General features: G+C 38.7%; 1 protein-coding gene across 1 annotated transcript; it reads right to left on the bottom strand.

The window, feature by feature from the left end:
- Positions 1–1,747: 1,747 nt before the first annotated feature.
- On the bottom strand, positions 1,748–25,247 carry e2f3 (E2F transcription factor 3). The gene is made up of 7 exons (XM_088601019.1): positions 24,668–25,247; positions 13,744–13,855; positions 12,753–12,972; positions 10,030–10,188; positions 8,975–9,089; positions 8,585–8,723; positions 1,748–7,114 (listed from the first exon to the last, which is right to left on the bottom strand). The coding sequence occupies exons 1-7, from the start codon at positions 24,941–24,943 to the stop codon at positions 6,858–6,860; spliced, it is 1,278 nt and encodes a 425-aa protein (XP_088457145.1). The 5' UTR covers positions 24,944–25,247; the 3' UTR covers positions 1,748–6,857.
- Between the last annotated feature and the right edge of the window lie 243 nt (positions 25,248–25,490).

The raw sequence follows: 25,490 nt of genomic DNA, 5'->3' as shown, positions 1-25,490 counted from the left end.
CACATACGAGTTCTTAGTGTACAAACACCATTCTCACATACAAGTTCTTAGTGTATGTTAAAAATAACGAAAACGGACGTGCAGTACAGCAGATATTTTAAATACATAACGAGACATTTCAATTTAGATCAAATCAGATTGAGAGACAGCTATAGTTTTTAACCTATACATATTTTGTTCAATTTTTGAGGAGGCTCAAAATGTGGATTTGTTAAATTTACATGCATGAAGAAACAAGAACTGGACAGATTACAGGACCATTTTCAAATAAGTAGACTGAGACAACGTCATTTGTCATGTTGTAGCCTTCGTTCAATTTCACAGTAAATTAATTGTCCCGGGTGATAATATACACGCTTCCTACACTTTCATCATTACTGACGTAATGTCAGTCTATATCTTTATTTGGACCCCTAAAACATTGAATCTCACTTCGAAAAAAAAAATCTTTGATACAATTCCATCTTCATCAACTAGCACGAGAAAAAAGGCACTGAGGTGGTAATTGGAGCTCCAACACTAATGACACCTGATCCTCTTTTTGAAGCTGAGAAGAGATTTCTTACTGTCCTGTCGCTAACCGTGCACAGAACAAATCAAATGTGAAAAAGTATTTTAGTCATGTAAAACGACTTTGAACCAGCGAATGCAAGATATATCACAAGCTGTTGATTTCTAATCCACCCTCACAAAACTGAATGTATTCATGCACTTTATGGATTTAAAACAGATTACTGTATAAAAACAGGAAAATGTGATCGCGAGTATGCTCTAAGTAAGCACAGGGTCGAATTCTTGCTAAAAAGCAGAACAGAAGAGTAAAACATTAATTTCAGCATGGAATTTTGGGAACCTAAATTGATTTAGTTAAGCCACAGTAATGGGTTTGAATACTTGTATAATCGTAACTTTTCCATTTTCTTGCACAAGAATTACATTTTGTTTCCTTTTGTGTGGAGTACGTTGTGATTAAAACAAATTAATTTCTACTTCAAAGCGTCATGACGACAGCTTTAAAGCAGCAAGATAAAGTACCATGCATGGTATTGTAGGTCAGGAATATTGAGATACATTAAAATGAAAGACGTGAAGTCTGGACTTTTGAAAACCACGGGCAAAAGCTAACATCCAGGTCTCTACATTTCCAAGCAATGCCTGAGTCTCATTCTATCTTTAAGCCATTTTAAATTCAGCCACAAACCGGATGAAGTTCTATCGGCTCTGTGGCTAAGGATCTGCGCCTGTGATTGGAAGGTTACCGGTTCAAATCCCGTGGCCGGCGGAGGAATCCTACTCCATTGGGCCCCTGAGCAAGGCCCTTAACCCCAACTGCTCCAGGGGTGCCGTACAATGGCAGACCCTGCACTCTGACCCCAAGCTTCTCTCCCTGTCTGTGTGTCTGTGTCTCCATGGAGAAAAGCTGGGGTATGCGAAAAGACAAATTCCTAATGCAAGAAATTGTATAGGGCTAATAAAGAAACACTATTATTATTATTACATTTCTAACCCTCACCTGGCTTATTCCTTACCGTAAACACAGTGCGCATTTAACACTGAGAGTGACAACTAAAAACAAATGAAACTTTTGGCAGGTCGGTTCATTTGTTTTTTAGATGGGCAAGTTTTCTTGTGGTTCCATCTTGATAATTAAAAGCCTTTTCCATGATGATTAACATTCCTGACAGTGCTGTAAATTAATTAATATTTTAATGTGCAATTCATTAACATGGTTTTAATTAAAGGACAATTCTTTAAAAGTTTTAGATCTTTTATTGCTCTTTTTCAAGTTTTGGTGAATTTCAAATCTTCACATACAAAAAAAATCACAATGGCATCAACTGGAAAGAAGAAAATGAACTATTCAAAAGAAATTTGTTTACAGAAGCAATATCAAAGCTTTTCAATGAACATAAAATACAAAGCTAGATTCCTTTAAAACATTTTACATTTTTACATATTTTCACACTTCTCTGAAAAAAAAAATCCAACCTCATTCATTGAGCACACAAGTACTTTCATGCACACATACAAAAAAACTTTGTTTTAAAAGCTTTAAATAATTCCTCATCTTATGTACAATTCCACTTACCTAGAAAAAAAAAAAACTTCCAGCCTTGCCCAGTCACTCATTCTGGCAGTATTTTAAATTGTGGGGAACCATTCAGTAAAACAATGTACAGTACGTTTATTGCAAACTTAATTGTAAAGAGGCACATTTTTAAATTATATAAAAGAAAACTGTTACACAGTTTAGCATGCAAGAATATTAACAGTAGCTTCACTATTCAGAACACTTCCAGAAATGCGTACCTGCTTAAGTTTTATACTAAAACCTCAATTGCAGAAAGTCAGCTAGGGCACAACCAGTGGTACCAAAAACTCTTGCAGCCCTTTGAACTGAAATGGAGTAGAAGTGTACCAAATATCAATAGGGTGAAACATACAAACCATTGCATTCAAGGGTGATGTGTTTATCACCTTCCCCACATAAAATCTTTGCTCATACATATCAGCTGAAACCAAAAGCCAGAAAAGATTATCACATTTACAAACCATGGAAGCCATGTATAAATATATAAATATGAATTTATGCTGAACAATCTCCAAAACAGCAAATGAACCATGGGTTATCATCCTCTACTCAATTATAGCACAGGGTTTCCTGCGTAGGTTTATACGTCAGTTACCAGTTAATTATCCGTGGAAATGATCACTTAAGGTTTAAGAACTGGAGAATGACACTTGAGAATGAAAGGCTTAAGGGTTAGCAAATGTGTACATTCAACTCCAAAGATGACATCAAAACATCATATATAGATCTGCATACATCTGGGTTTTGTTTCAAAATTGAATGGAATAAAAGGATTTTAGTAACCGATTTCATGTTTAAACCCACATACAATGATTACAACGTGCATGGAAATATGAACAGAAAGCAGCTAGCCCGGGTCATAGAACTTGGGATATTACAAGGTCAATATCGTCACACCTCTTACACACAATACATAAGTACATTTTTAATAACATGTCAGATAGGTCATCTGTGCTGTGCATTCACGTGCCCCTGCCACAGAGGAGCAGCTCTATGTTCTCACAGTGAGTTAATTCAGATATAGTTATAAGAATGTAAGGAACAAAAATATAAAGCTCTGCTTTTGGCAAAGGCACAAATGTGCGATTAAAGTAATGCCACTGCACATAGTGTGACCTAACAACGTCATTGGATGATGAATCTGAAATTCTAGAAAATTAAAAAAGCTCTTATTTGGCACCACTAGGGGGCTCTTGCCCAAAGCTGTTCTAAACCTGAAAGATGATACATTATCAGATTAGTTGTTTGTTCTTGCCATGCAGTTAAAGACCACAATAGTGTTAAACAGGATTTACTCTATATTGCAAAAACAGCCCTCTCCTCTGGGATTTGTATAGATCAGCACATTTGGAACAGATAGGAACACTATCAAATTCCAACCCGCATCTCACGTTTTCACACTTTTGCAAAATACCGTACTCTTCATAATGAAACTTTGACAAAATTCTTAGCCAAGGAAAAGAAAACCACCAGACTAGGTGGAAGGGTGGCAATTTCAAAATGTAGACAATTAAGATCATTTTCTTTCAGCAAGTTAAATGTAAATGCTTCCACTTTGGAAATTCATTTTTGGTAGTTTTAATGTTTAAATTTATTTATGCAAAAGACTACACCCAACAATTTTATTTTCTAATCTAATGAAAAGTTAACTCAGTTTTGCAATCTTGAAAAATCAAAAAGAAAAAAACAGTTTTTAGTGGTTAAAAGCAATGTTTTCTGCGACATGCAACATAACTTAAAACAATTACTGTTTATGATGTCCCTTTAAAAAGAGCAGAAAGCAGGCTGAAGCATTTTTAATCTGCTGTCACAACACCCTAAATACAGAAATATGGACCTAAATGCTATGCTAAGGTGAATACTCAAATTGTAATAAAAATACAATTCACTACAAGACAAAGGTTCAGAGGTAGTCTACATAAATGCACAATTGTGCATAAATTAAGTTATACTACAGTTTTAAATCCTCCCAGAATGGCTTTAAAAGAAAATAAAATCTTTAAAATCTACCCTGCAAAAAGGAACAATGTCACACAAGGATTACAATATCAATGCTATACTAATTAAATAGTATAGTATTTATACCTTTAAGGCATTTTCTTTCCTAAAATAAACCTTATAACGATCCATTTTATTAAAACACTCAGTTGATAAATGCATGGCTTCTTGAAACTCCAGAAAAAGTATTCCTGATTCTCTACTCAAATTTTCCAAAACTGACTGGGTATTTTTAGAAACAAAAATTCGAAACAGCACAAAGGGTGCACAATTCGTTTACAACATCCCCTTAGTAAATGCAATATGAAATCCCTTTATACAGGCAAATTAAGACATCCAGTGCTCTTTCAACATTTCAAGAAATTTGACAATCTGGTTCACCCTTTTTCGACACTCTAAAGTCTATACAGTGCTTTGTACTTTCCAGATTCATCTACTCTGTGACCCCTGAAATCCACTCCATAATGTGGTGATGATACAAAGAATCTACATTACATAAAATGTATTAGACATAGTTTATATTGTTTCACTTCTGGAACTGACCACTCATGGTCCGGAAGTCTTTAAAATCTGTTTTTAAAAAGCTGGAAGTTAATGTCTGAAGAGTCTGACACTATGTAAAACCAGTGGGGGGAAAAAAAAGTCCTCAAAACTTTTAACCTACCTCTGAGAAATGAAATATAAAGCTCAACCCACTTAATGTACCTTTCCCATTAGGAATCACATCCTTCAAAGCTTTTACAGAATAAAAGGTTTTACTGCAGTATTACTGACTGAAGCAGATTTCACACCATCATTATTTAGCAGTTCAGGGCAGACCCACAGAGTTGAGACTGGGCACAAAAAATTCACAAGTGGAACTCCATTATTGAAATTAAAGGATTAATTTACATTCCTTATAAAGAGGTTCACTGGAACCTCTCCATCTGATTTTACAGTTCAGGAAATGAGCAACCCACCCACGACTCGCTGAGAATATTACTGGTGTGATTCCCTCTGAAACCATCCCTAAGCAGAAAATGCTTCCATTTTGCATTAGCAAAAACAGGTTAGTTTTATCATGATGCTGTGGAACAGGAACAGGGAAAAGAGTTCAAGCTTGGTTATTTCTAATTTGAAGCATGAAAAGGTGGAGGGGGAGAAAGAGCTCAAGCTGCATTGGAGAAAGGTGAAACAGGGAACATCAAATAGACGTGGGACTGTCCAATAGTCAGATATCCCTGCATCTGAAGATATTGTCAACAAGCGGGATACATTCTTCTATACCAACTATAAAGTAAATAAAGCTCTTGATACAAATCATTAGAAAAACATCACTAAAACAAGTGAATGGAAAATCTGACATCTGATATGGCCCAGTAGTTAATGCAGTCACCTGAACTGCACTGTGATGCAACCAACAACAATCTACTTGTGATGCATACCGAGACTAGATTCAAACTACTAAAGATATGCATCTCTCTACTAGAACTCAGAACAGCTTTTTACACGTCTCCATTTTACAGGTCAAAGTAAAGGGCAGATGTAAAAAAATGGCACATTATACTCGTTATATACTATACTATTTCTGGGCATTATTCAAAAATTACTTATGGCGTGTATTTTAAATTCAAAGGACACCTCAAGACTGTCCTACACTAGAGAATACAACTGATTTTCTTTTTTTGCTTTTTGAACAAATCTCATTCCCAAAGACAGATTTTCCAAAATGTATAAAAGCATACTAACAAGTTAAAGCAACCGAGCTGTTCTTTTCTTTTTGAGAGAAAATGCAAAACGAAGGAGTTTTATTCAGTTGTTTCACTTCCCACAGAATTAACAGTGGGTTTATCTGATCACCACTCTGGAAGTTCTAGATCTGGAAGACCTGACCTGAGTGATGAGGGTTTTTCCCCCTTTGGTGCACATTTGATCCCCAGGCCACAGAAGGCAGAGTGGGATGAGTCAGCCAGGGATCACTGGATCTCAAATACATCAAGCACTGTAGCCGCCTGAGAGCGTGGGACAAGCCTCTACCTTATTCTTTTCTGAACCCCTGACATGTGATGGTAGGCATGTCAAAAGGAGTTTGCCTACGCTTCCTCATTCTTCCCAAAGCATGTTTCACAGCCAGGACATGAAAAACAATTAGCTATTCCAAATCAGGTGGGCAATTCCAAATAGAAAAAAACAGATGAATATTCACCCAACCACAGATCTGTTCAGCATATTTATTACCTTCAAGTAGAAATGTTACCTACTGGGGAGACAAATGTTCCTTAATCTGCTTGGGTCACTATCAGAGAGGGTCACGATCTGCTCGGGTGATCATCAGAGACCATTCAACTGATGGTTTAAGAAGTCACAGAAAAATAAAACACCGCAACACAATGCACAGTTCCAATGTCGGTTTAAAAACGCCACATTATGCAGAGCTGCGAAAAAACAAGGATTTAGCCTTTTTTTTAAAAAAAATCCTTGCTTGCACAATTTTATTCTGTACAGTCATTCTGTAACAGAACATGACATTAGCAGTTGTGTAAAATGAGACAGCCAGAATGTGTAACACTGAATATATTTTGAGGGTTTGTGCCCAACTTCATAAGGCAGATCTCGCATCAGGTTTAAAATCTGTGTACCCTTTGAAGGGTACAGATTAAGGCAAACCACTCTGCTGTTGCAGATCTGAGTTAGAAATAAAAGGAAGACAAAGAAGCACCTCTTTTAACAAACGAGGCCTCCTAGATCCACCTTCTAGGTTAGTCTATTCCTGGCAGACAATGCCCAGTTAGTTGCAAAGGAGGTCATCCAGTGGGAGCTTATCTAAATCATATGCATCAAAAAGGTCACTAATTCCCTCCTCATCGCCCAGGCTCAGTAAGTAGTCTTCATGGATCAAAGGAGGCGACAAGTTTACAAATGGTCCTTCCAGTCCGGAAGGGATTTGGTCCTCAGTCTGCTGTAAGAGGCTGGAAATTGGGGACGTCAGTGGGGAAACATTTGAAACAGTCACTGGACAATCAGGCCCCAAGGAGCTGCAGGATTCTAGAAAAAGACACCAGGAAAGAAAAGTTTAATGTAAATAAGACTGCACAAAAAATGGTCAACATCTAAATCTAGGCTACTAGAAAAATATGTACAGATGCTGCCAACATACTGTATGACCAGAGCTCTGTGAAAACCTCTCAAAACCCGATTTAAATCCTAGAGGAAGTCTGCACTCTTTCCACAAATGCTACATACGATTTTAGATTGCTGCAATTGGGGGCCGCCTTTGTGGGTGAGATGGTTGATGCCAACAAGAGTGTGTCATATCACCAGCCAAATACAACTGTGATCCCCCTCAACTGGCGGAGCACCCCTAAGGTAAGGGAGAGACTGGGCCAGGGCTCAGCCTCCAGGAGCCTGCAATAAAGCAGTGTTGTTGGTGAGGGGAGCATCTTCCCTCCAATCAGAGCTGAACTGCAGTTCTGCAGAGGGGCTCTTTCTGCAAGTGTCGCACAGTCCCAAAGTGGACAGGTCAGAGCAGTCTGCCAACACTTTCTCATTCTCTCTTGAGTCAGTGCAGGATTCGTGGCTGTGAGTTGAGATTTGAAAAACTGGCTATTCCAGGTGGGGATATAAAACCTAACTGGCAATTCTCTCTTTTTAAAAAAAAACTGCATTTGGCCAAATAGCACAACCACCTTAAATTTGGTCCTTTCTAAATATTGTTCAAGAGCAAATGACAAGCAGAATAATGTAATTTGTAATTTCTGATTTGAAATCCATATTAATGTGCTCATCTTGACTAGGGCTTCAGCAGATTTGATTCTTTTTTGACCATTAACTCCAAATGTTGCACAGTTTAAAATAATGTTCACAGTGTTCTAACAAATATTAAAAGGACAACACATTTCAAGCTCAAAACGTAACAAAAACAATTTGATCAGAAATATCTTGCTTCGACATTCGGAATGCAGCTGTATTTGGAACTTTCTTCCTGAAGGCAGTGGCTGAAAGTGGCTGATCTCCCGGCCCCTGTCATCCCATCTCTGCACTGAAAATTAGATAAATGTGGGAATCTTCTCCACCAACTTTCAAGACTACCATTGCAAAACTGCAACTCCGTTTTTTACAAATGTGAAAGTAAGAGGAAGGAAACATTACAAGTTAAAAAAATGCATGCAGAATTTGACTTCTGAATTCTTTCACCGAGAACTGCAATTCTCCTTACCTACCCTGACATTTCAAGATAAATGTGACTAATTTCATTATAAATTTGTATAAATATATTTTTGGCTGAGGCTTTTATTGAAAACAACTAATAAAGCTGAGTTCAAACAACAGTGGACAGTCCAAGATCTGAGTTCACAACCTTCCTGTTATGAGTTGAGTCCTAACCACTACAGTTTAAAATAAGCACATTACTGTAAATAGATTATCATTTCACATCTGAGGTACAAAGGCTTTTGGAACTTCCAGGTACTATCTTGAAACTTCCTAGAGGCATTACTGGGCATGAACAGCTCTTACCTTGTAAGACTTTCACTAAAGGGGAAGAATTTCCATTCAGGTCCAAAGTGTTTTTCAGTGGACTGTTGGGAACATTCTCATCTGGACATAGAAACACTTCTATAGGTCCCTGTGTGCTGGTTAGGTGGACTTGTAAATTCTAAAAAAAAAAATGTTCATGATTTTACATTACCATTGAGGAAATAAGTTTACAATGTGATTTTAAGCTGAGCCAAAAGCTAAAAAGATTGGGCATGATTGCTCAAGTCAAAAGCCATTTTGAAATTACAGATTTCTGCATCTCTAACTCCATTTCATAACTCAACAGACCCATTAAATTTTAAATGCCCACAGGAGTGCCAATCATTCAACAGGCACGAGTTTATTTAGTTGCTCCAGCTATGTACTCACCTCCTGTGGGTCTGGCACCTCTAGCTTGGTCTCTGAGGGAGCTTTCACTGCAATCACAGTCTGATCTCTTAGGCTTTTTATCCTCCGGATGTCTTGGTAGGTAACATATGCAAATGTAAACATGGTCAAAGAAAAGGCCAGCTCAAACATTTCAAAACCCTTCCTCCCTCGCTGGTGGCTTCCTTTCATAGCATTATGAGTCCATATACATCAGGACACATCCTGCCCTGCAGCCGCACACTGCAACACAGGAAGTATATGGAGTTTTTGTGGAATAGGGTCTCTGAAAGGCTATCCTGACATGTTCAGTAAATATAGTTCACGGTAAAACACATTGACCGTGTCAAAAGCTCCTTTAAAGATCCAAAACTCTGAATCTATTATCAAAAAGAAACTAATAGACCATTTTAGACAGTTTCTTTAATGTAATTTTAATACACCACTGAAATCTGTACTTCATAAAACATAATAGTAAGCTGCCCTTAGACTCACTAATGAAGTGCCTCTTGCCCCATTAAAGTCTTGATATTATAAAAGATGGGACTCCAAATAGATGAATGGGTAACTGTGCAGAAACAATATTTCAAATGGTACTACATATCAAGTACAGTAAATATCAACGGGAGGTCAGCCCTAATTAATTCAGCACACAAAGGCAGGTTATTGAGTGTGCACATTCCAAGAACTTTGCTGACAAAATGTAAAAATATCACACCTCTAAAATAGTCTGAAAATGCAATGTTTGAGGGCAGCATCTGCTTCAATAATGTAAATAGTAGAAAACTTGGGATTGTTACTAGACGAGGACTGTATCTACATGGGGAAAAAAAATAAAATGAAAGTGTTCAATGTGTTAAAAATATATTGCACTTCTCAGTAGCTCCGGAATAAAACAGCTACTCTGACATTTAAGAAAATCTTGAATCATGATAATGTAAAAAGGGAGAAGGCCTTGGTTCCGATGATAGTACCTAGTCTTAGGAGCACAAAGTTAACTCTCTGTTAAAATCTTGATTTAATAAAAGAGGGTCTCCCAGCAAACAGTGAAAGGATATTTCTGGTTCAAAGACTCCTCTGTGAGCTGCCGTACATCAAGGGTGCAGCTCTGGATGAGCTCATCGAGCCTTTTCTCCACCTGACTCAGCTCTACCATCTCTCGGCTCAGTGCCTGACACTGGTTCAGAGTTCCCCCCTCCTCCGACAGATTGCAGCCCCTGTCCACAGAAAGGAAGCACAGGTCACACAGCAGCAGCAGAAAACTGTCCCCACCTCGACCACTCTCCCTCACACGCAAGCACTGCTTGTTGAAACACTGCAGAGAAGTTTTGTCACAAAACTGACAAACAACCAGGGAAAAATTAATGAAGGAATACAAGTGAGTTAAGAATGAAAGACTCCCTACGAAGTCAGAAATGAATTTTTCATGATACAAGGGACACTCACACAAATAAAACATTTCAGAAAGAAGTATGGCCAAATAAAGCGAGGACAAAACTGACCATTCCCATAGCATAAAAAATAGCTATGCCTATGCTCATATCACGTCTTTATAAGCTTATTATATAATCAAGTTTTTGAACCTTAGAAGTCAAACGGTAGACAAGAGGTCAAGCAAAATGCAAACATCTTTCCAAAGAGATCTAAAAAACGTCTGTCTCTGACTTTTAAATAAAATGTCTGTTTGGTACTAGGCGAACCACAAATTGGTTCAGCTGCTGGATTTAGTCTAATATTCTTAAAAGTGTTCATAAAATTTGTTTCTGTAAATTTAATTCAGCTTCTATAGAGGATATAAAAAAAACCTCAAGCAGCAATTTATCTTCAATTAACTGGTGTTCACAATTGTCAGGAAAACACAGAAATCAACCTTTTAAACACTAGAGCATAGAAGGTGCTTGATTTTTCAATTTGATCCGAACTTCCTTATTGCAAATCACTTATTTTCAATAACCAGTCTTATAATATGTACAAATTTACTGCAATCACACCTCAAGATGAATATTTAAAGCCCTCTCAAGTCAAACAAATTGACAACACACAAGAAAACAGGACAAATTAGATTTTTTTTGTGATTAAATGGATTTGCAGCTGTCTGAACAAACCTTTAACAAAGGTGTACAGAACATGGTATGGAAGTATAATCATCAGTTGCAACATGACCACTTTCACTTATACAACATTCTACATGTGAAAATGTTGATATTTCAGAAGGGCAGAGAAACATGAAAACTTTATGGGCTTCTAAACCTACACTGAGGCTTCCACTGCACCTCCAAAGAACAGAAGGTTATTATTAAAACTTTTGTTGGATTTTATTTAAAGAAATACTGAGATGTGTGAATAAATGCAATGCTTGCAGTTTCTGGAATTCAATTCATGACAAATGACCTTGCGCGGTGTTATTCTAATATAGTAGAATATTAGTCTTTTTAACAAGGATCGATTCCATAAATAATTTTTGTACATGTGAGTGCTCGAGCAAATACGTACCCTAGACAGTTATAATGCTGTGCTCTTTAAGAACCTATGTATCTTCACATTAATTCTATAAAGTGCATTACACTGCACTTTATTCTGTTCAGTTAACATGACCAGATCTCTTTGAGCTCTACACCTTCAAATGGCAACATGGGTTTGCTGCTTACACTTGTTTACAGCACCCACGTGCATAACATCTTCGTACTGTGACTAATCTTATACCCCAAACATAGCTCTACCTGAATACCTCAGATGACCTGGACAACTGCCACCAGAGAATCTTAACCCATGAGACAACTCTTCCCCAGGAGAGGAATAACATGACCAAACACTAATTCAAATCGACATGTGCCTCAACATCACCGAAACATTTGACATCTCTAATAATCAATGTCTGCCCCTGTCTTTTAAGAACTATGTAAATAGATCACCGAAATAAAGTCAAGTAAGTCAAGTTAAACTCAGGTCAAACTAGTATACAGTTTATCACTCTCAAAAACATGGTGCACACTGCCACAAAGCCAGAGAGAGAAGAACTTTGCAAAGTAGGTTTCTTAAAGAGATGAGCCTAAAAATACAATTACTTTCAATTTCCCCAGACATGTTGAGGCCAATTCCTCAAGAGCCATCAAGAAGTTAAATGAGACCTTTGGACTAATAGACCGCATCATAAATCTTGCTAATGTGGGTGTTAATAGCTTATCTTGCATTCCTATGCTCATATAAATGAACTCCACAGCCCTGGAACCGCTTCCTGTCAATCGCAAAACTACGATACATTGCGGCCTAGAGACTATTATAACAGGTTATGAACCATATGAGGAGAATTGGCACCCGACACTCCAGGGGCTACAGAGACAGATCGGGTCATCATAAATCAAGGAGTGTCTCTTAGGAATGCAGAACCCAGTAACGATCACTTGGCTGGATCTCCCAGGATGCCTGTGTAAATGTAAAACCTGGAAAAGTATTGCAGGGGAAAAAATATCTGCCTCTTATTTCTTCTGCAGCTAAGGCTGTTGAGCTCCCTAATACTGTAATTTGCCAATGTAAAAAAAGTGGGGAAGGCGTTAAAAGGCATTATAAAATCAGAAAGTAAAATGTGAAAATGAGTCAAGCAGTCAAGTCTAGCCAATGAAAACATGGACCCTCTGCAATGCACTGCATTTTCACCTGAAGGAAAAGTGCAAGAAATACTTCAGTCGCATAGGTACCTACAGGCATGTCATCATCATCATGCAACAGTTCTGCAAAGCTGCTACTGTATGTCCCCTCGCATCCCCCGACATGAGATACATACATCCACTGAATGTTGTTTTTGGATTTCTTCTTGATGAGGTGAATACCCTCCAGCACATTTGTAATGTCATAGAGGCGTCTCTTCTGCACCTTGAGGACCTCCGCGGCCCGATTCAGGTCTACCACACCGTCTGACGACTGACCAAGTAGCTGAACAAACTTCTTGGTCAAGAGTCCCAGAGACGTGTCATAGCGCGTCTTCTCCGATGGGGACTTGGGAGCTACAAAAACAGAGTACCAATAAGGCTTCCCATCCAAGCAGACCTGTTTCTCCCTTTAGATACTCCACGTCTAATCATTGACTTGTTTTCTGCAGAAAAAAATAAATCTTTAGGGTTTAACGTAACTACATTGGAAACAGCTGACGGCCACTGACTTTTTTTTTTTATAAATGGGATACTTGCCTAGAACAATTATTGGAAAAAAGTTTTTATAATGTAGAAATAAAATACACGTGCCCACCTAACGTGACAGCTTTACACTTCATGCAGTGAAAGCAAAATAGTTGGATATTTCTGATGAACACTAGCACAGTGTAAATGACATCCTTGTTTTATGCATGTAAAGATACAACCAATAAAAGCAACAAAAAAAACAACTTCCTCGCACAAGCTCCTACCATTTGTTTTCAAAACTATGAACCTTAAATGAATCACGTTTATAATATATTGTCATTATACTGCATTATGAACTTGAGCCACACGATAAACTATGTAGGTCCAAGTCAAAAAAACAACTGGGCACAAAGGAAAAAAACAGCAGCTTAGTCCAATGCACAGAGGTATATTTTTTGAAGAGGATGCTCTCATTACTTTTTGGTTTTCATACCAGGCTTTCAACACTGTCACCTTTATTAACTACTGAAACTGAACACACCCATGAGTTAACCTCTCAACATCAGAAAAGCTGGACCTACTTAGGAAAAAAGAGATGGATAAGACCAGTGGATGGATAAGGCTTTCGTTTTCTCCATCTCGACCCAAGGCACTTACTCTTAGGACTGCTGAGGTTTCGGGTCGTGGCCCTGCCCTTCCCCTTGGGTGTCTTGGCTTCTTCACTGAGGTACTGATGGTCACTGTCATCCAGCTCCAGTCGCCTCTTTGCCTACAGGAAATGGAGAAGAAGCTCATTCTTTCTCCCAGGTAAAGACGTCCCCCAATGTGATGAGATAGCCCTGGCCAACAAGCTTGATCTACATACAAATTTGAGTTAGAATGAAAATCTATATATTGCTGTAGCTCAGCTTGAAGACTAAAATTGACTGCATTGGTGTAGGCCTAGAGACAAGTTTATGAAGCTGTTCAACTGTACAGTTCATATCCGTATAAGATCACTTTATTAGCCATATACAATTTCTTGCATTAGGAATTCATCTTTTCGCATACCCCAGCTTGCTCTCCAAGAGACACACAGGCAGACTGACAGGGAAAGAAGCCTGGGGTCAGAGCGAAGGGTCAGCCATTGTACAGCGCCCCTGGAGCAGCTGGAGTTAAGGCCCTTGCTCAGGAGCCCAACGGAGTAGGATTCCTCTGCCGGTCACAGGATTTGAACTGGCAACCTTCCAGCCACAGGCGCAGATCCTTAGCCACAGAGTATAGATATTTTACTCCAATATCTACAATAACTACAGCACATACCTATACAGATCAAAACATCTTCTTCTGGGATTTTTTTTTACTTATTTATTGACGATACACTTTACATGGAAAGCAAACACAGTTTACTTTTTTCTTGCATTTTTTAATGTAAAATTACATTTTTAGATGGGTGTTAAATCCAGAAACAATTACTAAAAAATCAACATTATTTTAATCACTATCAAAAAAATAAAACAAAGAAATAAAGGTCTATATAGAAATATTTCATCATTGTACTTAAAGTAAAAGCAGGTCTTAATGAGGAAATTTGTTCCAGAATAACCAGTATGTTAAATCATTCCGACTGTAGATTAAGAGAAAATGTTATCACAGTAAATCTCATTCACAATATAAATATAAATTCACTGTTCAGGCATTGGTGGTTCTTTAATACACCTTTTTCTCATTATGATTTTTTTAATTTAGAAATAAAAAATAATCGTATTTCCTTGGGATTAAATCCAAACCATAAGGTATCCATTGTTACACATTTGCATCATTCTCTAATTTATGTTTTAATAATGCTAAACCATACCTTAATTGGTTTAACTATCCATGGTATTGTTGCTTCATATGTATTTTTGCCAATACTTTATCTCCCAGAACTGTTTGTATAGAAAATCAACAAAAGATCAATCTGAGTTGGGAAACCTGGTTTCTATGCAGGGAAGGGTTAGACCACCCTTCTCCTTGGTTAATTGCAGCTCACCCTGTGGTCCATGTGGTCCTAATGCCCCAGTATAGTGACGGGGACACTATACTGTAAACAGGCGCCGTCCTTCGGATGAGACGTAAAACTGAGGTCCTGACTCCCTGTGGTAATTAAAAATCCCAGGGTGTTTCTCGAAAAGAGCAGGGGTGTAACCCCAGCATCCTGGCCAAATTTCCCAGTGGCCCTTACCAATCATGGCCTCCTAATAATCTCCATCTATGAATTGGCTTCATTAGTTTGCTCTCCTCCCCACTAATAGCTGGTGTGTGGTGAGCGTTCTGGCGCACCATGGCTGCCATTGCATCATTCAGGTGGGGCTGCACATTGGTGGTGGTGGAGGGGAGTCCCCATTACTTGTAAAGCGCTTTGAGTGGAGTGTCCAGAAAAGCGCTACATAAGTGTAAGCAATAATTATTATTATTAATAATTGGATCATCTTAAATCTGATTATTGGCTTCTTTCCATTCCAAATAAACCTTGAGATTATTTTGTTCCACTTTGCTGGAAGAGATTGAAAATGATACAACAATCTTCGAAGCATGTTCATTTTAATGGCCTTTGCTCTAGATCCTATTGAAAGACAGAGCAAATTGCAACAAGCAATTCTGTGAATTAAAGAACTGTAATTTAAATTAAGGTATTTTGGTAACTGTACTCCTAAATATTTAAGAGGCTAAATGTCAATTTAAGCTTCCCTTTCAAATGTATCTGTTGGATTGTAATTAGAAGTCTTTTCAATATTTGGTTTGTAACCAGATTTAACAAAATGTCTCCAAGAGGTCCAGAACCTCAGTAAGAGATTCAGTAGGTTGATTGAAATATAAGAGGATATCAGCTGCATGTAGGGCAATCCTTTGTTCATGTCCATTCATTTCTAGCCCCTTTTGAATTTTGTCTAATCCATTCTTCTAGCAGTGGTTCTCAAACTTTTTGGACCAAGTACCACCCCTGATCAAACCAAAGCATCCAAGTACCACCTACAAGTCATCTTCTCATAGGAACCCCAGAAATTCTCAATGACCAACATGAGCGTGCGTGTGCGCACACACTCACACACACATATAATATATATTATAATAATAAACTTTATTTGATATAGCACCTTTAAAGGTGGCTTCTCAAAGCCCTTTACAGAAAAAAACAGGAACAACAGCAAATAAAAATAAACAATAAAAAAGCACCATTTCAGTGAGAGGGGTGAGCCTGTTTAGTCAAGCACAGCAGATGTGAATTCATTTTTTGAGCCTTGATACAACTCACAACAGAGTCTAACAGATTTTAAATCGTCAGGCATTTTCTTGACAGCAAAGGTCTCGCAGTGGAAGTTGCAATGCGCCCATTCATTTCTGCAGCAACCTCTCTAATTCGTGCAACTACACCGCTGTTTCAGCTGGTCATCGCTCTAGCACCGTCTGTACAAACTACGACGCATTTTATCCAGTCTATGCCATTCTCTTCGATAAATTCATTCAGAAGCTGAAATATGTGCTCTCCTGTAGTTCCTGTTGGTAGCGGCTTACAGAACAGAAAGTCCTCATGGGACGTACCCTCAAACTCGTATCTAACGTAAACAAGCGAATTGGCCAAATCGACTACAGACTCATCTAATTGCAGTAAAAAACAACTGCTCATCTTAACGCGCTCTATTAGCTTACTTTTGATATCATCCGCCATTTCAATAATTCTATGAATGATTCAGAGGGGGCAGCAGGTCGAGCTGTTTAGCAGCTTTTTCTTCACACATAATACGTCAGCTCTTTTGCCAACGGTAAATTTAGCAATCCGCAAGCTTGCATTTTTCCCCGTTTCCGTTTCAGGAGTCTGTCGCAGAAGTTAAAAAGTTTTTATTTCATATGCATGGGAGCGAACAAGAGAAGCTTGGTGTATTTTTCTCAAATTTACCTAGAACAGTTCTTAAATATTTTTCCGTTATCTATCACGCTTTCCTGTGCTCACAAGATTACCAGCGTTCCTAGCATGCATTTCTATGCATTCCTGTGTTTACAACATTGGCATTGTTCGAAACTCACGCACATTCTCCCACCTCCCTATTTGCTGGAGATACGTTTTTTTAAATACAATTGGTCACTTACGTTCATAGCATGCATTCCTATAGAGTGGTATAGAATTACATTGTAGCTCTGTCCACTCAAGTATTAGCGCGCGCTGTATCGTAGTACGTAGGCTGCGTATTCGATACGTCTAAGTAGAAAATATGAAAACACGTCCCGATTTTTCAGCGCACACAACACAGTTCCAGGGTCATGTGGCTTACCACCTGGTGGCACTCCACGTACCACTGCAGGTACGCATGCCACAGTTTGAGAACCACTGTTCTAGGGGTTCTATGTATACAGAAAATAACAGAGCTGGTAGGGAATATCACTGTCTTGTATCTCTTTTAAACTAAAATCTTCGAGGTAACTACTGATTTTAATTTGTGCAGCAAGACTTAAAATTTTAACTTAATATATCAAACTTAGTTTTGATATATCTATGTAATATCTGTATGCGGGGTGTACTTGTATAGTTCCTTCCTGTAAGATACAGGTCTCTCCATAAGGTAGATCTAATCCTATTATGTGGATATCAAATATTTTTTGCAAAAATCACTTCTCATGGTGCATAAACATTAAACAAATAAGCAATGATTTCCCTTTGAATAAAAAGGAATTTACCTTGTTTTTAATCTGATATTCTAAATTATCAGTAGTCAGAATCGGTATGGTTATGTTCATTTTACAACCTATTTTACGAGAGAACTAGAACACTATGAAAACCCATCCATTTTTAATTTGACATGTTCAGTTGGAAAAATGAGTCTCTCACAGACATACGACCTGTGCCCTCTCTCCTTTAATTTTTTTAAAGTTCTGCCTCTTTTAATTGGGTTGTGTAGACCACTCACTTGAAAGAAATCACTTTAACATCTTGGGAAGCCAGTAACTGTTTCGTCCTGTAAATACTGAAGTTGTTTGCTCCCAATCTCTCGGAGAACTGTACTCCTGGCATTTTAAAGTAACCAATGAACAAATAATGACAGAAATTACTATATAAAGGCTTCAAGAGGGGGGTTCAAAATATAACCCCACCCTTGTGCCCATGCAGAAGGTTTGGACAATTAGGGAATGAATAAAAAAAAACCTTCTTCTCTAAATGAGGACCCTATTCCATATAGGCCTATACCATGTGATCGCTATATATTTGTTCTGCTTTAATACCAGGCTTTTTTCAATATCTAATACAATACGAATAAATCTTAAATATATAACACACATCACACGTTTCTTACAGCTAAAGTAAACAGATCTTCAAGCAAAAGAGGAAAAAGGGGGAGTCCTAATGAGCCCAACATTGCTTTTTCCAAAAGTTAGGTACGAGTCATTTTAATCCAGAAGTATTAGTAAACCCCAGCTCATCTGGTGAAGTACCATGGCAGAAAAGCTGCCGAGTCTCCCACTGTTCTTGAGAGTTTCTGTGCGGTCCGGTTCTCTCTCCTGTCCACAACGGCCAGGCGCCCTTTCTCACCCGCTCCTGCAGTTGGGCCTGCTCCGCCCAGTCCGGCGCTCAGACACTGAGGCCTCTGCGAGTTGTACTGGGCCTCCAGCAGGAGACTACAGCTGTTCCCCCAAGTCAAAGACACCCTCAACTTGGCTAGGATGGGTATTTTAAATCTTATGCAGTTTTTAGTACTTTGTTTCTTTATACTCATAATCAAAATATATACTTTTTTTATGTACTTAGTTTAACTTTCTCCCATGCCTTTGTCAGGATTTCTTCTTTGGTCTTGTACAGGAAAACCGGATTAGAACAGATCGTGGTCTGTACGGATCTGTGATTTTTGGGCACAGGGCTCTATGTGCTTAGATTGTCAATCTTATCTGGGGGGAGAATCCCAGTGGTTCTTTAATAAGTTTCTCAAAAAGGCCGAGTATCGATCCTCCCTCACAACCCTCTGAACTACATAGATTTTCATATTTGTTCTTCTTGATCTTTCCTCCACGTCTGTTAGTCTCTCGTCGCCTCAGTTTCTGAAGCAAACACTGAATCATTCCATCCCTTCACCACCTTGACTTGCTCAATGCACTCTTCTGATCTGTCTGTCCTTTTATTAACTTGATGCAGTACTTCTGTGAAATCTGTTGTTTCGTTCATATCTCTTCACAAGTCGCGCAGTTCAGGGCAGATTTTCTTGAGGCTCACCAAGACTCGTATTTTTTAATCTCAGCGTGGTGTATACCTCTTCGTTACAGGAGGAGGTAGCTGCTTCAACTTTCCTATTTGTCCTCCTCAGATTCCTTTCTCTGTGTTTGTGTGTGTATTTTCATCCTTTGCCTTGTGACTTCATTATTGCCCAATGCTTACTGTCCTTTTTAAATTCGGTTAGGTAAAGTTCTGGTACTGTTGATGGGGTATTTTTGAGAAAGAGAGGGGAAAAGAACTATTAAGCGGCCATTCTGAACGGCGGCATTACCAGAAGCGTCCCAGATACGTTTTTAACGCGGTATCGATGCGATGACAGAGAGCATAACACAGAAATTAATTAGTTAGAAAGCGCACATATTCATTGCAAATCACTCAGTCAAGCTCGATGCGTACTATATGCAATTTACCACTTAAAGCAGCGGAAACCACTTAGAAGTTTGAATCAAAGACCCATGGCACTTCAATTAGAGCACTGGCTCTCAACTTGCTATTTGTGGACTAAATGGAGCCCACAGACTCAACAGAAGGAGCCCATGTAACACCCCAATCAATTTTTAAATTTGGGTTGTAGGGATTGCTTCAGGTAATCAAGCCAGTTTGCTTCAGTTGCACAAGCCAGATGACAGAGCAACAGAACAATCTCGTTCTTCAAAACGAAAACATTAGTATGTAAAATTAATTTTAAAAAAAGCTTCAGAAAGTAAAGTGAAAACTGCCTTTTGTCTATGTAAATAGAATTTGAGGTTAAATATCAAGAGCTCTTACATTTTTCTGATGTCTCTTTTGAAGCCTGAAAGAGAAAGCTTTGCATGACAAAGCAGGATAAATTTAATTGGCATATGACAACAGTCCTTAGATGCTTGCCAAATCCAGAAGCAAAACCTTAGCAATGGAAAGCTAGTAAAAACTTCAAATCCACAGAAACTCTTTAATTTGAAAAACAGGGGGATGAAAAGTTACAGATAAACAACAGCAGAAAGGCTATTAGCTCAAGAACCTAAAAACAAGAGGATCCATACATGCTAGGCTGCCTTGTTTTTGCTTGCTCAGGTAGAGTGATTTTTACCAACTCAGATATTGGCAGAGAAGCAACGAGGGTCACACGCCACTTGGAAAGAACAGGACAGCCAAGAGCCACGAAATCTTCACAGTCCCTTTCAAAGTGCCCAGAAAGCAGAAACATTCCCTGGACATCAGGTGATCATGGATCAATGCAATTCGGTCCCAAACTTACTACTGGGTTATTTTGCAAAGCCCCCTTCATAAGATGGAACAGTCTTTCTCATAAAAAAGGGATGAGCAGCAGATCAGAACCTAAGCTTACAAACAAAGCCTACCTAACATATTACAAAGTATTGAGGTTACATTGCAATGAATCACCCATGATTTGCATGAAAAAAAAGGTAAATCTTCACGTTAAATGTAGCTCATAGCTTTTTCTTGAATAAGAGTTTGGCTAAGAGGAATGCAACTTTGACACAGATTCTCCAACGACAAGACCAACACGTCTTACATTTCTTCCAATAACATCATATTTTAAATTACATTTCTTCTAATAACATCACATTTTAAATTGACTGCATTACCATGAAAGCTTTCATTCAACCATTTTCTAACTACTTCACCCAATACATGGTGGCAGGGGCACCAGAGCTTATTCCAGCAAGCAACAGGTGCAAGGCAGGATACACCCTGGACAGGACACCAGTCCATTCAAGGGCACACACTGGCACACACTGACACAAACAAACACGCACTGACACCAGGACCATTTTTTCCCCATTTTAAGCCAATTAACCTATCAGCATGTCTTTGGAGTGTGGGAGAAAACCAGGGGACCTGTAGTAAAACCCCCATGAACATGGGGAGAACATATCAACTCCGCATAGACAGTGCCCCAGGCTCATAACCAAACCCACTGTGGCAGGGCAACAAAGCGGCAAGCTAAGCACTGCGGAATTTCTAAAAGCTCAACGTTTATGAAGTGGTCTGTTAACGGAAGGCAAAACTTGTTACTTAAAATTATTTTGTGAGTTTAGAGTACTGCAACGGGGTGTAATGTTCTCCTTTATTTCTGGGGATCCTCTTGTCAGTCTATGAGGACTTCTGGTCTAACCATATCTTTACTTCTTTTACTTTCCCAAGGGACAGCAAAAACAAAGGTAACTGCAAACGCAACATTAACAATGAATACCTAGCTGATTGTGTCAGCACACAAGATTTTAACCATATTCACTTTATTTAGCATTACTATGAGAAGCAAAGCAAGATTAGGACTGTTTATTTCTAGAATGAAAGACCTCTGAGGAAAACCAGGTCAACATTGCTACTTGGTATTGGATACCTGGCAAGCGCCAATTTCTCTCCAGACCTACATTTCCAAATGAAGAAGGCCCCAGTAGTGACCAGGGACACTATGCTGTAGGAGGAGCCACATTTTTCATGTTATTACATTGTGTTTCTGACGTGACTACTTTGAGCAAAATCTGAACAACTGAGCTCCAGACATGATCCAGCTTTAGCTTGGATAAGCCAGTAATTACCCTCTTCTGTCGGATCAATTCAAGAAAAACATGCTCACACACACACACTAGATTGATGGCCCCCAGTTTGCATGACAGCTCTTGGGAGCAAAACATTAGTTCTTTAACTTATTGAAACCCACTGGCTGAACAAAAGATGGAGACAGAGATAAAAGCTGACAGCAATACTTAATTCCTGTATGCCACTTCCCATAAACCTGTTTGATTGTTTAAAAACAAGCAACCTGACAGCAAATTTGTGTGACAGACAAGTACAGACGAGATCTGGTTGAACCATGCAAGTGCAGCTTGGCTTAGCTTCATTAGATTAAATGATTCTCTAAAGGCAAATTTAAATGAACTGGCACTATCAGAAACATAGAATAGGGTAGTGATCTGATTTACCTAAATCTTTTTTTTTTATTATTAATCAACCAAACACCATGATGCATGTTACATATTACATATTAATGTGACAGGAAATGTAAATCAGTTTCAATCATTTAAAAATAAAATACAGAAATTCAAAACCCCTTTCCACATCCCTCACAAAATGGAGTAGACAGAAAATTCAAAATAGCAAAATACTAACTGCACTAGTCTCCAGGAAGCAAAAAAAAAAGAGCCAGTCTCATCAGGTATCACCTGCACAGCCAATTAGTGACAGATAAACATTTAGGGTGTAGAAGTTAGGCTCAAAGTTTTTAAATTGTTCAGAAATGTTTGCCAATATTTTAAAAAAATGAATGGTGGACTAAGTATATCTAATTTTCATCAAATTAAACGGCATCATCTTTGTGGCAGCTTGCTACCAATTAAAGAGGAAAAGGTGCCCGACAAGAAAAGCTAGAAAGACAGGCTTGCTTTTTAAAAATGTTTGATAGGAGGAAGCTATCAGTTTGTACGATAAAAATGCCAATAAGGAGCAGTCTCGATTTCAAGATGAGCAATATGAGAGAAAGTGTCAAACTTGGAGGACCAGAAATTAACCAGCCCAGGACAAGATCAAACATGTATATGAGAGTGGCAGGAGTCTGCCCACATCTGTTATATATTGGGTCCAAATTAGGAAAAATGTTAGAAGGGCAAGGTTTAAACATATGTATGCAGTGTATTTTACCTGTATGAGATGGTGCCTGTCACAGATAGGGGAAGTGAACCCAGGCTAAAATGAGTTCCACTGGCCCTTTTGAATTACTGTCTCCATGTCTTGTCTCCATTTACCTGAATTTTTAAAATCTTCCTTTTGTACATACCAGGCTACAGTAAGTTCAAATAATTCTTTGTCCCTTTCAATTCACCTTTAACACAGAACCATTTACCAAAAATGTTCCATATCTTACTGAATGTCTACATCCACAGCAGATTTGGCTGCCCAGCCAGTGTCAGCTTGCCTTATACAGAACACCATGAACAAGGTTCAGGCAGCTACAAATTGCACTGCCCATAAAATACAATTAGCTTAAGGCAGAAAGGGCCTGCTACAAACCCATAATGTGTCACAAAACATGCTGTTAAGAGTTAAAGCTTGCTTTCTTGTATTTGGTAAACGTTGCAGCACAATGTGAAGTTAAACTGGCAAATCTGTATCGGGGGTACAGAATTATACCCATATTAACTCATTATCCAGGCCTTTGTGTCTGTCATTATATTAAAAAGTTTGATTTTGGCCTAAAATTATTCTTCCAGAGAATCAAGGAAGTGCTGTGGGGAAGCAAATCAGGGTTGCACATCAGAAGAGTGCCTTCTTTAAGCTCCATTCAGAGCACTGTCTCCCTAATTTTAATATTGCTTCATCATCATTGGAAAGTCTTTCTAGAACTAGAACGCTATACAGGCCATAGCTATGTGCAGCAATTGAAATAAAGTAAAATATTTACCTCTATGTGGCTAATATATTTGAAAATAACGTTCCATTTAAAGTACTGACATCTCTCCTTTATGTCATTTTGCTTTTAAATGTATCCTACAGGGTGTTGCAGAACATGCTGTAGTTTTCCAAACTCTTCAAAATTGAAGAAAGATATGCACACGTTCCTGGTGACAAACGAAAATGGGCCAAAGTGATTAGGAAACAGCTACGACTTCGCTTATTGCAAACATCACCTGCTCCGAGCATGTTTTAGTTTTCGAAAAACTCCTGTGTGCTTTATATGTCAAAGATACTATTCGATTTGCACGTACAGTCATCTCTGCCATATAAACCATACTCCCTCGCTTAAACAAGCCGTGTTCCGGGTTTTTAGTCCCAGAAGTCAAAACACTGCTAAAACGATTACACTGCCCAAGAATGGAGAGATGTGTGTGGATATCTCGAAGGTGGCGAGAGGCAGATCCCTTCCCCCCTTTCCAAAAAAACACGAAAACAGGGCCTAGCGTTTTGGTTTTTCCCCACAAGACAGCGCCACGACAATCCTATGCACTGATCCCATATAAAATAACACCGATTATTGCTTAGATTTTTCCTCCGTATTTTTCTTAAAGCAGCACCACGAATGTCATTTTTGTCACAGGAGCAGTTTATTAATACGTCTTGTAAACAGAGCGGAAGAGTTTCAGCAATTGACCTTTTACATTCGGGTGTGACCCCTTTTAGGCCAGTACAGGAAGGAAAAGTTTCGGTTTAAAACGAAAAGGCTATATTGCTATCGCGGCCGTGTTATAAATCTAAAAGATGAGTTCTAACAGTAAGATCGCTGCAGCAAATTTGTAGATAAGCAACCATTCCCCGAATTTGTGATCCTCTCGACCGCGAGTATGCATTTTATAAACAGACGCAGAAACATTTGAGTTTTGCAATTATTTACTTTCTTTTAAGCTACATGAGCAGTTTAGTTACCGGTGGACGTCCGAATGCAGGTCGTTGTCCCGTTCCGTTTGTTGGTCCGTGAGGAGTGGAGTAAATCAAACTGCCAGCTGGCGACTCGGACACACAGACATTCGTAGTCTGTGGAATACAGGACGGCGGGGTGATAATCTGGATATATGTAGCGTTGGGAAAACTAGAAGTAAAACTTTCTGACAGTCCAGTTAAAACAGTACTTTTTTCAACGGCTGGGACTCCAACCCCTGCTACTATTACTTTCTCTGGAGCTGGGGAGATCCCTTTTCTCATCTTTATTTGCTCCGGCTGCCCTTTGTCCCTCCTCTGGTTTGGAGCCGATTTTCTCGAAATCCAAATCAACAACGTTTGAAATACTAACAGTATATCTTAGGAGAGAGTCTAATGTACCGATATTACTAATTTTAAGTTAATATTAAGAACACAGACAGCCAGATGCAATGGATTTAAAACTGACAAGAGCCTCCGTCTTTGCAGCTGAAAAATGGCTCCAGGAAGCTGACAATGAATGAAGGGATACAGTTTACGCGCGAAAGACCCTCCCGCGAAACTCAGATTTCCCGGGAACTTTTCAAACGAGATTTGCATATTCAAAGCTATTGGTCGTCTTGGAACCAGTCTCCGCCTCTATTTTCTGACGTGACAACAATTGTACTCGAATCAGAATGCGAGTACGTCTGCTTTGGCACGCCATTGGATGCTTAAAAAAACCGTTGCCAAGGTACCAGAGAAAACTATTTACATAGGAAAAAGGTGATTGGATGAAACAGAAGGGGATTCCCTTCTTCTCGGTGTTTGATGGTGGGTATTCCTTATTATA

The sequence above is a fragment of the Lepisosteus platostomus genome, chromosome 12 (assembly GCF_059453375.1).
Source record: "Lepisosteus platostomus isolate fLepPlt1 chromosome 12, fLepPlt1.hap1, whole genome shotgun sequence".
Classification (NCBI taxonomy): Eukaryota; Metazoa; Chordata; class Actinopteri; order Semionotiformes; family Lepisosteidae; genus Lepisosteus; species Lepisosteus platostomus.
This window is presented reverse-complemented; position numbering and strand designations above follow the sequence as displayed.

Coding starts and splice junctions, on each gene's coding strand:
- e2f3 (XM_088601019.1), bottom strand. CDS start 24,943: ATGAGAAAAGGGATCTCCCCAGCTCCAGAGAAAGTAATAGTAGCAGGG. Junction 8,724..8,974: donor AGGTGCCAGACCCACAGGAG/GTGAGTACATAG, acceptor TTTTTTTTTTAG/AATTTACAAGTCCACCTAAC. Junction 7,115..8,584: donor TTTAGTGAAAGTCTTACAAG/GTAAGAGCTGTT, acceptor GTCTTTTTCTAG/AATCCTGCAGCTCCTTGGGG.